This window comes from Haemaphysalis longicornis, unplaced genomic scaffold, assembly GCF_048455015.1.
Source record: "Haemaphysalis longicornis isolate Haplotype H1 unplaced genomic scaffold, Haemaphysalis longicornis Haplotype H1 scaffold_8, whole genome shotgun sequence".
Lineage (NCBI taxonomy): Eukaryota > Metazoa > Arthropoda > Arachnida > Ixodida > Ixodidae > Haemaphysalis > Haemaphysalis longicornis.
In genome coordinates, this window is record NW_027526445.1 from 108585265 (window position 1) to 108599510 (window position 14246).

Here is a 14246-nt window from a genome sequence, read left to right on the forward strand (position 1 = left end):
CAATCCAGATTTTCGTACGCCCGATTGATTGCCCAACAACATTCAATGAGTAGTTCATCAAAAGCCGCTTGGTAGGGCATTTTGTATAAGAGGTCTGTGCACTGCTCATATTGCCAGAATCTTTGCCCGTCCTCACAGCTGCCAGCTATGACGCTGATAGCTGTGAGGACGGGCAAAGGACTTGTCACTATAAATTGTCACTAATAAAAATAGTGAACAAATTGTCATTTCGAATTGAGGGCTTTCGGTTCTGCTTTTGTGCAGTCACTACAGGTGGCACCCAGGCACCGCTGAAACCCGGATGCACGATGGAGCAGCTTCGTGCTTGTGGATCGGACTACGTACCCTACGGCAATCGTGTCGTGCTGCAGCATCAAGGCGAGAAGTTTCGAACTGCCTGCGAGTAAGTTGTCACACTATTTTGCGGTATCACGGAAGGGTAAAAGTGGTTGCTTTGCTGGGGAGGGTTTCGCTGGATATTTCCGACAAGTCAACCTGTCAGCGTGTGTTTAATTTGGAGTCCTTCAAACTTCAGGTGAAGGAACAATCATATTCTTCAAAAGGGAGCAAACCAATAAGTTCTGACAAAAGCCATGGTTTCGTGCGTGCTATAGCGGCTTGCCTCGACCGTATAGCAATAAAAATATTTTCGTGCTCAACCAGTTCAATGTCCGCTAATAATACTCTGCGCCTACGTCTGGTCATTCTTTCGAGCCTTCACCGGTCTCACGAACGTGTATCGCCTAAACGCAGAACCCAGGAGGAATTATTATTACTCTTTCTGGTTCTTTCGTTGGTTACCATCAAGATGTATAATCACTCTAATCGAGACCCACCCCGTGGTCCTTAGTGTCCTCGCGTGCATAACGCCGCCAAACTTCACACATTGTGCCGTGTCTCAGACAACGCGCTTTTCGGCAATTTCCCTGCCATGCGGTTGAGATCAGCTACCGGTTACTGTTAAACACACCGGTTTAGGTCCGCGTTCATTATCACGATGGTCGGTGGCTTCACGGCAAACTTTCTTGAAGGGATTTCTTCTAAGACTTGCGGTCGCTACAATAGCGTCATCTGGTCTGACAGGACGAGTGTTTATTATCAAGCTTTATAAGCGGTTTAACAAGCCATTATTGAACCTTAGCTTGACTGCTCAGCCCTATACGTCAACGTCAGTTTTAGATGCGAAGCATCTCATGCTCGGGGCTGTGTCCTTCCCTCCCTTGCCGTTGTCCGCCTTCCGCACTCTACTGCTCATGCGCGTCTCTTCAGCCTCGTCAGCGCAGTCCACTATAAAAAGAAATAGGCAGGCGGCGCCCGGTTTCGATCCCACGACCCTCTGGCCGCAACTGGAGGTACGTGGCGCTCTTCCCACTGCGCTACAAACCAAGACGGGAGCATGTGCTACGAACGCACTTTATGTCCTTCACTCATTAAAACTACATCGAGAAGCTACTAATACAACGAAGGCACGCGAAGCTGAACGTCAACGGAAACGAGGGACTGAAAACTTTAGAGTTGGATATTGAATTTCCAGCGGAAAAGCTTTGGCGGGAAGCGCCACGCACCCTGCAGCTCAACCAGAGAAGAGGACGAAGAGGGCGGGGAGCGGGGTAGGAGCGTGAGCACGCAATAAAGAAAGGCGAGAACCAGGAGGTGTTGGATCAGGTAACGCGGGGGTCGGTCTCTTCGCTGTCTCTACATTTCTCTACATTTCTCTACGTTTCTCTGTCTCTACATGGGGGTTCACACTACGTTCCCGTTTGTGCCCCGATAAATGAAACAACATAACGCCAACACAATGGAAACTACACGGAACCGCCATGATGCTTCACATCCTCGTCATGGTTCCCCACGGGAAGATGGTGTAATTTTTTTACTTACAGGGCGGTATATTAAACGAGTTTGTAAAGCCGCTTCTTCATGCAAGAGCACAGTGGTTGGTTTTCAACCCCGCAGCGGAGGCAATCTTGCGCCAGCAGAGAGTGCAAACCGGTTCTCGGTTTCGTCTTAGAAGTTGTAAATATGAGTGCCCCCTACCTTTTCTCTAAGGTGAACGCACGGCGTGGTTTTCTTTCTATTTTCGGTGGGAGGCTGCACGGGTGGCTAAGGAAAGGTTCGCGTTATGAAGGCAACCTCCCATGAAAACGAATTTTCGCAGGCTTCATCTCCGACAAATAAAGTGTGGACTTGACTTCATCGAGCAGTGTTTGGAGGGACTCTCAAAAGTTGCCGCCAAACTGGCCGCTACCTCCATGGAGGAAACTTTCGAGGCGGTCTGCACGGAAGGAACCGACCAGAATAAGCGTGAGTGTGGCTTGTGCACGTCCTGCTATTTGTATCGCTCTCTTTTCCGCGAGACTACCTCCAGCCGCAAGGGCTTTTCTTCTTCCTTGTGTTTGGCGAAGGAGCTAACGCTCCATGAATTGTGAGGTGACGAGGAAAACAACTACCCAGCCAGCAGCCTTTTATCCCGAGGCTACAAGAAAGCTTTTCACACAAAAATAAAGCTTGAGACACTTCAGCAGAATTAACTTTTATTTCAGATTAACCCAACATGACCTTTCTTTCGTTTGTCCCCCGATACTGTAGAAGCCGAAATCTATAGTTGTTTTCTCGTCTGAGCCGGCCCATGTTCGCCTAGATCTCTTCGAAGGATCTTCTTTGGCCGTGGCTCAGAACGAGAATGGCATATCGCACAACAAGAACGTTGTTAGCGTTCCTCCAGAACACTGGATGTGGCAGTGAGCTATGAATGCTCGGCAAATAACTCTTTCGCCTGACTGCGCGTGTGCGTTTTGTGTGTGTCTGTGTGTTTGAGCAGTAATGTTTTATTGTGAGCTGTTTTCATATATGCCATCACCTTCGCCACCATCTGGCGTAGCAAGTTGGGCTGCTAGCCTAGCTGGCCACGCCTGCCCATTAGATGTATCTCTCTCTCGGTTGTACTTAAGTTGCACCCAAGAAGCCATGAGGTTGGTGAAGGAGAGACGTTTAAATCAACAAAATTGGTTTCTCTATCTTCGTCAACACACGTAATTATTTTTGCCACAGTTATTGCCCGCTACTCGATCAAGGCAAAGAAGTGGTTGAAAAAGTAAAAATAGGCAATAATGTATAAAAGTACAAAAGAATATAAAAAAGCATTCAATTGCCATTAGAGGAAAGAAAATACAAAAGCATATTTCGTTGACCTGACACTAACATCACGTCAATACACGTTCAGTAACTCATGCTCCGCCCGTTTCGCATTGAAATGTGGAATGGTTACTTAAACTTGGAGGTACCAAACATAGGTGTGCCCGCAGTATTCAAGTACCTCGTAAAATGCTTCTTTAATGCACTAAGCCACCGAAGGGATAAACCCGGGACAGGACTTTTTTTTTGTCATTTGAGGAAAAGATGCATTTTGGTCTACACAGCAACGCTAACCTGCGGAACACGCATTACCAAAATCAAATATATCGGCATGACCTTAGCAACGTGCACAAAAGTCAAAACAAGGGGTTTCGCTACTTCGAGGAGACCAAAACGCCGAACTCCCATCTTTAAATGCAAACCCTGTTGCCGTGCATCCGGGTGTTTCCTGTACAAAAAAAAAAACGCCATATTTCCGTGGGGGGAACCCTGAAGAGGATGCGAAGAAGTGGGGGTTGGTTGGTGTGTAAGTAGAGTTGAAGTAAGTAGTGTGAGTAGAGTTGGTGTGTGGTGTTAGAATAAGAAGACGCGTGGGTAGCATGGTATGAATGTCTTTATGTAGACAATGTAGGTAACGTCTAGTTGTGGTTGCCGTTTCGCCTTGAGTACGACTGCTTTGTGGTCCGTGAAGTGTAACGTCAGTGGATGTTGCAGTCGTGGGGGCTCATGGTGTTGGTTATACTTGCATCAGCCCTCACGTTGACGGGGATTTTGGCACTGGCGTTGACATCGGCACTCATCCTAGCAGCAGCGTAGCAGAAGCGGCGAGGACGGGGGTTGGAAGCAGACTGAACGGCGCGTGTGCACACCTGGTTTATAGGCTGGTAGGTGGAGAATGGAGGAGAGACGCGCATGCGCAGTGGAGCAGCGTTCAGCGCGTGTGCACACCAGGAGAATGGAGAAGAGCCGCGCATGCGCAGTGGAGTAGTGCGCAGCGCGTGTGCACACATGGTTTATACGGCTGTTTATACGGCTGTGAGGAGGAGAATGGAGTAGAGACGCGCATGCGCAGTGGAGTAGCGCGCAGCGCATGTGCACACCTGGTTTGTACGGCTGTGAGGAGGACAGGGAAGCGTGCTCGTCTCGCGGCGACCCAGTAAGACACCGGCAACACTGTGGCGTCGGGATCCATTAAAGGGTAAGACACCACCGGGCGTTCAGCAAGCCGAGCATGCGCAGTGGGGGTGTGGACTGCGCAACAACAACAAGGGAGGGACATAGGCCCGACCATGAGATGCTTCCCATCTAAAAGAGCATATAGATCGTATGTCGACGTATTATCTCTCTCACATGTTGTGAGATACAATTTAAAGATGTTTTTAAAGATCTTTAAAGATATTCTTGTTGCTAGAAATATGATCGCGGTCGAGGCAGTGTAGATGCCAAAAACAAAAACAATTACTCCAATTCTTTTAGTGCCTGATAATTCCATCCTGTTTTTGTTTTTGCTTCCATCCATCAAAGTGGCACATCCATTGAACGTTGTGGGTACGTTGATTGTACGTGGAGATGGCGCGTTCGTTGCTTTAGCATCGCTTTCTTGTGTTTACCGGTTTGATGTTTGTGTTAATTTGAGGGGCACGCCCTTTTCGTTTTTAGATGCGACTGCATCTCATTCACTCGCCTTGTCCCTCCATACGGCGTTGACCGTCCACACCCCTCCCCCTACACTATAAAAAAATAATAGTGAGCTGCGCCCGGTTTCGATCCCACGACCCTGTGGGTGGAACGCGAGGTACATGGCGCTCTTCCACTACGCCACAAAACCGAGACAGAATGAAAAGCTACGAACGCGCCTTATATCCTTGACTCATTCAAACTACATCAAGACACTACTGATACAACGCATGATGGGGCAATGATTAACACTTGCAAAAAAATAAAAGAAGCTCCCACTTACAGCCACAATGATGGAGTAAAGGTCGTTGCGACAGCGAAGCCCCAAGCATACCACTTAGAGAGATTGACCAAGATTGGCCAATAAAACATAATAATAATCATACAACATAATAATCATACGCGTTCCCGACACATTTCACGCGATTTCAGAATCAATCAACAGAAACACCAAGTGAACCCCACGATGCGTCGCATGTACACAGGGTTCCCCTCGCCGGGAGGTGGGCGCAATTTTTGTTTTTATTGCACAGGGAACATTTTTTGCAGTTGGCGTCAATGAAAGTGAGTGAACCTTTAGCAACACAGTACACCGTACTGCGTGCACGACTAAGCTCATTATATGCCACGTGATTCCACGTGACGCCACTTCCGCACGTTACACTGACAGAAACACTTGGCGCCCTCTAACTCCAAGTTCGCAACCCTCAAACTAGTGAAAAAGTACATGCTATTGATTAGTAATTGGTTAGGAATTCCAGATGTCTCAGAATCTTTTTGCTGCAACAAGTTGTTGGGAACGCAGATTTCATTTTTCAAACTGATCTGGGACGGTCATAATAGCTCCATCTCTTCAATACAATGATGTTTCCCGAGCTCCTGGACAAGAGCAACAGTTACAACATTGGTGGGAAGCTGAAGCAGGATGCCGTGTTCAAAAGGGTGGAAATGTTGGCCGAGTATCGTTTAATGTTAGTGTCCACATTCATAAGCACGGTAGGATAAGAGGTGGTCGAAGTCGGTGACCTGAAATGTGGGCGAAGGGGTTGAAAGTCTATCGCTCTATCTTCTTTCGCGTTTCAACCCATTCGCACTCACTTCATGTCATTGACTCGACCTCCTCACATTCTACCGTGCTCATGAATTTACGCGGTAAACAAAAAGAAAAATACCAACAGGGACAAGTTTATAGCCTCTGTTCCTTTGCGCTTGCTTTTATTTGTATTTTTCTTTTCATGCAACACCTAGTGCCCTGTCCTCACTCTACGTGACAACTATTCGCATTTTTGAACATTCGCGCCGACTTCCCCTAGTGTGAAATTAGGTACGACGGCCAAGGAGCGCAAACTCTAATTTCTGGATTTTTTCAGTGTCATTTCTTACGGATGACGGTGGCATGCACCCTGTGTCTGTGTTTTTTTCCTCCAGTCTTCCTAGAGGGAATCCCATGCATGAATGCAGCTGGAAGTCAGCTTCATTACTGTATGCGGACGCTCGCAGCGACTCTCCAGAGAGCAACGAGCAAGGCTCCCAGAAAGGAGATCATCCACTACGCTTGCTGGTAAGCGACAACTTGAACGCCGATTGCGCTGCATCTTGAAAGAGGCTAAGGGACACCATCGCTTAAAAGCACTCATGCAGAGCCCCACTCTGCCAACGCCTCACTCTCGGTTTCATTGTAGATGGCGCTGCGTTCCCCGGCGTACCCACCATTCCCCGCGCGCCGCTGCCCGCTCAGCACGACGGGCGCTACGGCGGAACGCGTTCTGTCGGATTCGTTGTCTGCTTCAGAGGTGGTAGTTTTGGACCTGTTTTTGGGCAGCTTCGCCTCCATTGCGCGCTTCCTTCGCATGGCTAGATTAACTTGCTCGACAGCATGTCCTGGGTCACCCGGACCCCACGGAAATAAGTTGTACGGCAAAGATACTTTAATAACTGCTTTGCAGAGCGGGAAAACAAAATTTAGAAAGCCCATTTGGCCGCTCGAGAAAGGCTACCTTTTGCGCACTGCTTGCCACAATTAGAACTCCGTTTTCTAAATTGGTGAATACCAATACGATTGTGTTTTAAGAGGTATTACAATCGGCGAAGGAGCAACTGGTTCTGATAAATTGCGATTATAGAGGTTCCCTCAGGTTTCTTGCAAAGCTCAAACTTACCAAACTAACTAGTTTAAATCGGTATAAATGGGAATTCATAAGCTCACATGCCGAATTGTGAATTGTTTCGGTATCTGCACTTGCGTCGCGCGGTGGTGTAGCCCCAAGGTAGCAGGTCAGGATGGCTAGGTTCCGCTGTGTCACCCTTGGAAAGACGCTTCTCTCCGTTTTCTCTCACTTCCGACTCAGCAACGGGCTACAGCAGCGGCGGCGTCCGCCGCTCTAGCCCGGCCGTGGCCGACGCTTCGGCGGCGTTCGGGACGCCGTCCCCTGCGAATTCCAGGTAACGGCTGGCAGAATTCGGTTTTGCTCTTTGTAGAGCCACGTGTTGGAATTCCAGTGACGTCGCATCGGCAATGATAGTGGGTGTCGTTTAAAGCTTTTCTTTCCGAGCACCTTCACAGCGTGGATTGGAGTGTTTTTTTTTCTCCCAGTCCTCCTGCTTCGTATTATACGGGTTTCAATAGCAGGCAACTTAATTTTAATTGCTAAGTCCATAAATAGTACTTTTTGTTTGCGTCCTCCCACCGTCACTGGCTTCTCCTCACGGAAAGAGGACAGTAAACCCAAGCTGAGATTTATGTTGTACTTAAACGTTACCATTACATTCCTCTTTACTCTCTAGCATGCCGTACCCTTCGTAAGCGGGCATAGCTGTACCTAGAGCTCCAGAAGGGAAGAGAGGAGGGTCTGAGCTCCCCTCCTGTTCCGAAAACGAAGGAGTCCAGTTTCTTGGTCCTAGCAGGATAGCAATAGTAATGGCTGCAAACATGGTCCAAAGTTCATTTTTGTCAATACGCACATCCAGCCGGCCGAGGCAATACCAGTGTATTTTTTTCTTTATTCATTTCAGGGGTGATCTCCCCACACCTTCGCTATGGCTGCTTTATTCCTGCCCACTTTTCATCACACTTATTCGCCTAGCATTTTTCTGCAATCCACTTTGCTGTGCTGAGTTTTGAGCGACTTTTGAGTACCCAGTTTTCAGCTCCGGACGGGTGTAGCTCAACCTTAAATAGCTACTCAGTAAAAAAAATATTTGCCTCACTTGCTCATTTACAACCAGTAATCTCTTGGTCTTGAAGCGACCACGCTATAGTCGCGTCGGCCTGGCAAACTGTATGTGCTTTGCACGTAAAGAGTTGGCAGTTAGCGGCTGCGTGAAGTCTCCTGTTTTGCTCGCCACAGTTGCTAGGATGCAGAGCATGCTGTGAAATTGACTCGTGATTGAAAACCATTTCAAACCGATGGGTTAGGCGCCGCTGTAGGCATCGTCATTGCTAGGTGGTCTGTAGCTTTAGGTGGCCTGTAACTTTAGGTAGTCTGTAACTTTACAGGATCTGTAGCTTTACGCGCGAGATTCGTTTCTGCGCACGCACTAGCAGGAAGGACTCATTGCATGCCGGATGCTTAACCCGTTTTTGATTTGAAAGAAACGTAACTGGTGGCGAAGCAGATGATGGCACGTGAGGAAGAGGACATGGCGAACATTTTAAGGGAGAATAAAGGGTGCAGACATTTAATTTTGGCGGAAGTGTCACACGTTTCAAGCCTGCGGCTTTTTGTTCTACGGTAAGCAACTCTTTTTGAGGTTAGAAAAAAGTAATTGATCACTTGTGGGATCGACTGGATGTTCTCGCCTCGCTTTGGCTTAAGTGATCTACATCGCATCCTTCTTTTCGCACGTCCCTAATCAGCCGCCCAAACAGTGCTTATTTCCGGGTTTTCTGCCCTGTACTGGCTGCAAACAATCTTAAAACGCGTGTAATAGTTCCCGTGGATCACTGCACCCGTCGATACGGTGGGTGACCGACCCCGCACGTCGCAGCAGCACTTTCTAAGAAACATGCACCCGCAGTTCCACGAGGGACGGAGAGAGGCGCGAGTTAGAGGCCTGGAGACAAAATATGGCTCCAACAAAAAGTTTATTACACGGACGCCGCAGATTATGCAAGACGCGGAGTCATGGTGGGGACCGTAACGGAGATAGACAGCCACGTCACGAGCCCCACTCTCACGAAAGTAACGACGCTGCAGGCCGAAGAGATAGCTATAGCACTGGCGATAACAGAAATACCTGCAGAAGTAATCATCATGTATTCCCAGTCAGCGTGTAGGAGCTACCTCCAAGGCCAAATCTCACACACCGCAATGAAGATCTTGAGCCAGAACCCTCCAAAGAAAAGGGTATCGGTTGTCTGGACACCAGCTCACACTTTTCTCCGTGGTAATGTATTTGCCCACGAGACTGCTCGAGGTCTAACCAGCCGAGCGCTACGAGTGAGTTGGCTAGAGACGGCCATCCCCGAGACATCATTCCAGATGGTGACGCAATACTACAGGCTAGCCCGGCTTACACTTCCCCCGGTACACCCCTCTCTCAGCAAGAAAGAGGAGCGGTACTGGCGTCTCCTGCAAACGAACACCTTTCCACATCCTACCAAGCTGCACTTTATCTGGCCTAGGCAATACGACCCACTGTGTCAATTCTGCAAAGCACCCTGCACTCTATACCACATGGTGTGGGAGTGCCAGCTCAACCCCTCACTTTCCACGATTTCTAACCCTTCGGTTGAGCAGTGGGAAGGAGAACTGGCCAGCTCGACCTCCAAAGAACAGCTTCAGCTGATTCACCGGGCTGAGACGGCTGGACGCTCAAACGGGGTCCTGGACTGAGGAAACCGAACAGTTGGCTCTTTTTTCTTATTTAAAGTTTACTCTCTCTCTCTCTCTCTGTCGAGCCCTGCGTTGAATTGAATCTCTTGCAACGCCACCAGCGCTGCGACAGCAACTCTACAGTCTCTAAAACAGCTATCTCCAAGCGCTGTCTCCATCTCTTCTTCTGCGCTCTTCTGTCGCGTGCTGTTTTGACGGGTCGACGCGCGTCGTTTCCTGTCACGACAGAAAAATTCTCATTCATTTGCACACAACAACAGCATATGGCCTCAAGCGACGGTGGGGGCGATGAGGCGCAGGATTGTTGGAACCGTTTAGATGACGCCTTATGTACAGCTACAAAGAGGATGAACTGCAAAGTCAAATGGCGGTTGCTTAAAGTGGAACTTTTTTGAATCTTAAATGCTTGCAGGACGTAGTCACCCAACGTCCGCCAACACAACCAGTACTTAGATGAGGGGGTCACAAAGCAGCTAACCCAAAAATTATTGTTGTATGCCCATCACATAACTTGGAAACTCGTTCAAAAGATTTTTCTCTCTTTCCCGACCTTGACGTTCTTCGACGGCCCGAATCAGGTCACTCAGGCCATGCAGCGGCTGTTCGCCGGATTTCCTTCAGTTACAGCAATGAACGCTTTTCGATAGCAACTTTAAAGATAAAGCCACAAAAACAAAGCAGAGACGGAAGGCTTATCTGGTGCGACGAGCAAACAACGCAGTGCCGCTCCGTGTAGCGGTTGCTGTAGCTTTTGCAGTGCTTCCAGACGCGAAGGAAAGAGCGAAAACTTTTATCGAAAGTGTTGCAAACATCGAGTTTCTTACAATACACACTAGAGATGAATCTGGCGCTAGCGTATATGCGGCTCACATCAGGGCCGTCTGTGTCATCATGGACCTCCATTAAATCATGCCCCCGCCATCATTGGCCTGGATTGAAACGTTTTAGTGAGCGCAAATTGTAACAAATTTCAATAAACAATGGAAGAAATAGTGTGCAATTATGTAAGTGGAAAATAAAACATCATGCTTTAAAACTAAGAAAAACAAAAGTAAAGCGTATTTTTGCCGGAACGTTTGTTCCTGCTATTTTGCAGACCAGGGTGGCAGTTACGAACAATGTTATTTTTGGGTAAGGAAACTCATTGGAGACTGTTATTTTATTAACTTCACCATTATTTCAAATAATAAGTTGTTTAAAGAGTTTGGAAAGTTTTTGGAGCTTTCCTATGAAAACGTCACCTTCGTGGTGAACCGGTGCACCGACTGTCAGCTACAGATTAACCATACAAAAGAAAACGTGGCGTTAAACAGTCGCGGACGACGACAAGATAGGACGGATTCAGGAGCCCATATCTGTCGTATCTTGTCTTCGAAGTAACTTTTGTTTAGTTTTTCGTCGGCTACAAATTTCACGGCAGCATATTACCCGCTCAGTCCTACGTCGTTTGACTGCGGCATGACCGACGACAGATTGATTGATTGTGGGGTTTAACGCGCCGACGCAACGCAGGCGATGAGGCGCGCCGTAGTGGAGGGCTCCGGATTAATTTTGACCACCTGGGGATCTTTAACGTGCGCCGAAATCTCGTACACACGGGCGTTTTTGCTTTTCGCCTCCATCAGAAAAGCGGCCGCCGCGGCCGGGAATCGAACCCGCGATGACCGACGACAGGTGCGATCACGCACTGCCTGCTGTTTCACTGAACACGGCTACCACAGGACAGGAAGGATTTTGGCTTCCTCGTAGCTCGTAGGCGTTTAATGCATAGTGAAAAAATCAAATCCCCCAAACCGCTTAAGAATGCCATTGTCATGCCACGCCCAAGCAAAAAAGGGGGGTCTTCTCATAAACCCCCACGACGACATGGATTACCAGGCGCAGTTTCCTCTCTAGTATACATACTAAGAAACTGTATGGTTGCAGGGTCCCTTTAAAAAGGGACTATGCACGATATAATAATGACACGCCGCTACTAGAATTCTGCTGTCTTTTTAAAAGAGCATGAAACATTCCGGGATATTTTGGAAGCACGAAGGTTGCTGTAGCCGCCATGGCTTCTTTAAATCACAATGCTGGTGTCGGCACAGTACAAATACCAGTCTAATTAAATCGACGCATAGTAATCGTAGCCAGCATCTTTGCTACGTGATTTGTGCGTGCCCGGCATTTCTCTATACTGCATTGATGAGAGGTGGCTTGGCTTGCTGCTCGTTGAGCGCGTAATTCGCTGTAATGCAACTCACTTTGATTCAAGCAGCACATAATACGACCCCACGGAGAAGGTGCAAGTTCTCAATGATTCAAACTGAATGTGTCATCAGGCGTGTACTGTGTAGGAAACGTTTTAGGTCTCCCGAAATATCTGCTGTCATTTCGCCAAATTTCTTTCTTCCTTCGCCAACTGGCTTTCTTCCGCTCTCTTTAGTAGAAACGGGCACGCTTCTCCCATTACGCAACGCTTATCAACTAAACACAGCAACTGCTAGTGAAGACAATTTTTATGCAATTTTCTCATGAAACTTTATCCTACCATCGCAGTGCATACCACACTACGGTGCAATGCACAGAAGATGCGCTGGCTAGCTGTGACACCGACGCTGCTGAGATGTTCATGACGGGAAGCCTGGACAACATCATCGGCGAGTCCCTCAGCCTCGTATGCGGCCAATACTCACGTGGATCTACCGCCTGCCTGCATCTTCCCGAACTTCCCGAGCTCGATCCCAGCGAAGAAAGGGCTCCGAACATTATCGAGCTGTCCATCGAGGTCGCCAGCTCACTTGGCAAAAAATAGGTCTCGTGTCCGGACCCATTTTGCCATATTGAGAGTACGTTTCCGCCAGATGGTTTTCTGCAATATGAGTCTCTAGCGTAACATAACGATTTCTTCGTTCTTTTCGTCAAACCCCTTCATTGTCTGGAACCTCTGGCTTTGAGGGTTTTTACGCCCTGCAAATTACCCCGATTTATGAAGGTTAAAGTATGAAGCTCCCTATTCTGCTAAAATCGTCGTCGTTGCTGTTGTCCGTTGAGCAAAATTCCAGCCGCTATGGGCCTCGTGCGCTTGTATGGTGGCGCCACTGATGTGCTGCGTTCAGCGCTATCTTGCGGACAACGGAGGCATAACTTCTGAAGTCCGTGAGCAAACGACGTCCGGAGCATAGTATTCCGCGCAGTACGATTATTAGAAGAGAAGAAAGAAATGACCGCTATTCTGTTGCCATGCGATACGAACAGCCAAACGGTACTTTATTAAATAGAATATGGTTCGCAAAGCCTAAAGGCGACAGGAAAGCGATTCATCACACAAAAACCAGTTTTATACAAGCGCGGGATTGTCTCCGCGCAGCGCGCGGTCACGCTGTCATTTCGCAACGGCTTCCACTGAACACCAGGCAGCGCCACCCAAATAAAAGATAAAAATAAAAAGACGGAAGCCCGCGATGTTACCAAGAGAACAAGAGGAGTGCAGGAGTGTGCGTCTGTGTGTGCATTGCCTCCCGGAAGCGATAATGTATGTGAGAGGGAAGGCGTGATCGCTCCACCAGTGGAAAATTTTTTGTGGGGCCGCCGGCCCCCGAAGAGCATGAAATAACGGCATAACGTCCCAACCATCCCAACAAAGCCAGTAACGAACGCCTTGGTTGCGGTGGTCGCTTTGGTGGATTTCATTTATTGAGCTTTAGATCAGAACGGCTGGGTTAGAACTGCTGGCACAACCAAGCAGTGGGCGGACAGCTTATTGTGAGGAGAAGACCGACTACGCGACTTCATGGTGCTTGCAGAAGCGAATTTCTCCCGTGTATACACTCCACTGTGCCTTGTACATGTCAGGAAGTGATTTGATGTGTTGTGTGTACGAAATAGCGGCGAAAGGTTTGTGTGTATATTGCGACACCAAGGATAAGTGGCTTCAAGAGCCCGAAGATTCAGGTTTGTAGAGGCAGGTATTTGAAAATGCCAACTGCTTGAGTAAACTCTACCTCAAACTGCTGAAACTACGATGAGTTCGTTGGATGGGCTCATAAAAATATCGCAATGCTTTTTGAAGTGCTTTCATAGGTTTATAAATGCGTACTTTATATGCTAATAATTTTGGCGTAGATGCGCGAGACGAGGCTTTCATGAAAGCCTCTGAACGTTTATTTAACTTGTTTATTGCTCGACATAGACACGGGCACAGATATGGTAGATCGCTCAACAGGAGCTTTAATTGTGCACGAATGATTCGTCTCGCATTCGGACTGCCCTTGATAAAATAAGACCATTTTGAATAATGTAGATTGTTTCAAAGCTGACAGAGTTGTACGTGATGTTTGTGTGACTACGCTGACATGACTACACGCCAGCGTGAATAGTTGTGCTGGTGCAAGTTATCTTTGTCAGCAAAAATATTTTGCGCAACAAGCCCCACTTGAACTCATTTTTCACCGACTGTTGCAGAAACGCAAACTACAAGTTGTACAGGAACATATGTTTGAGATATTTGAGAGTCCTTTCAATAAAAGTGTAGATGCGAGTCTCTGAACTGTGGCTGGTGTGTTTTGTTTACGGTTGTGTCGCAGTGTAGCGTGAATATTTACGTTTCTGTTTTCA

The 14246-nt window shown here is 47.9% G+C and overlaps 1 protein-coding gene across 1 annotated transcript; it reads left to right on the forward strand.

Annotated features, from left to right (window-relative positions):
• Nucleotides 1–238: 238 nt before the first annotated feature.
• Nucleotides 239–13825, forward strand: LOC144148675 (uncharacterized). The gene is made up of 4 exons (XM_077680191.1): nucleotides 239–403; nucleotides 2159–2304; nucleotides 6241–6373; nucleotides 12189–13825. Exons 1-4 carry the CDS (start codon nucleotides 309–311, stop codon nucleotides 12442–12444), a joined length of 630 nt encoding a protein of 209 aa, XP_077536317.1. The 5' UTR covers nucleotides 239–308; the 3' UTR covers nucleotides 12445–13825.
• The last annotated feature ends 421 nt before the right edge of the window (nucleotides 13826–14246 follow it).

Bases quoted from the DNA above. Each gene is read 5' to 3' on its own strand.
- LOC144148675 (XM_077680191.1), top strand. From the start codon at position 309: ATGGAGCAGCTTCGTGCTTGTGGATCGGACTACGTACCCTACGGCAAT. The intron at 2,305-6,240 runs GTGAGTGTGGCT...TTTTTCCTCCAG, and splicing joins AGGAACCGACCAGAATAAGC to TCTTCCTAGAGGGAATCCCA. The intron at 6,374-12,188 runs GTAAGCGACAAC...CTACCATCGCAG, and splicing joins ATCATCCACTACGCTTGCTG to TGCATACCACACTACGGTGC.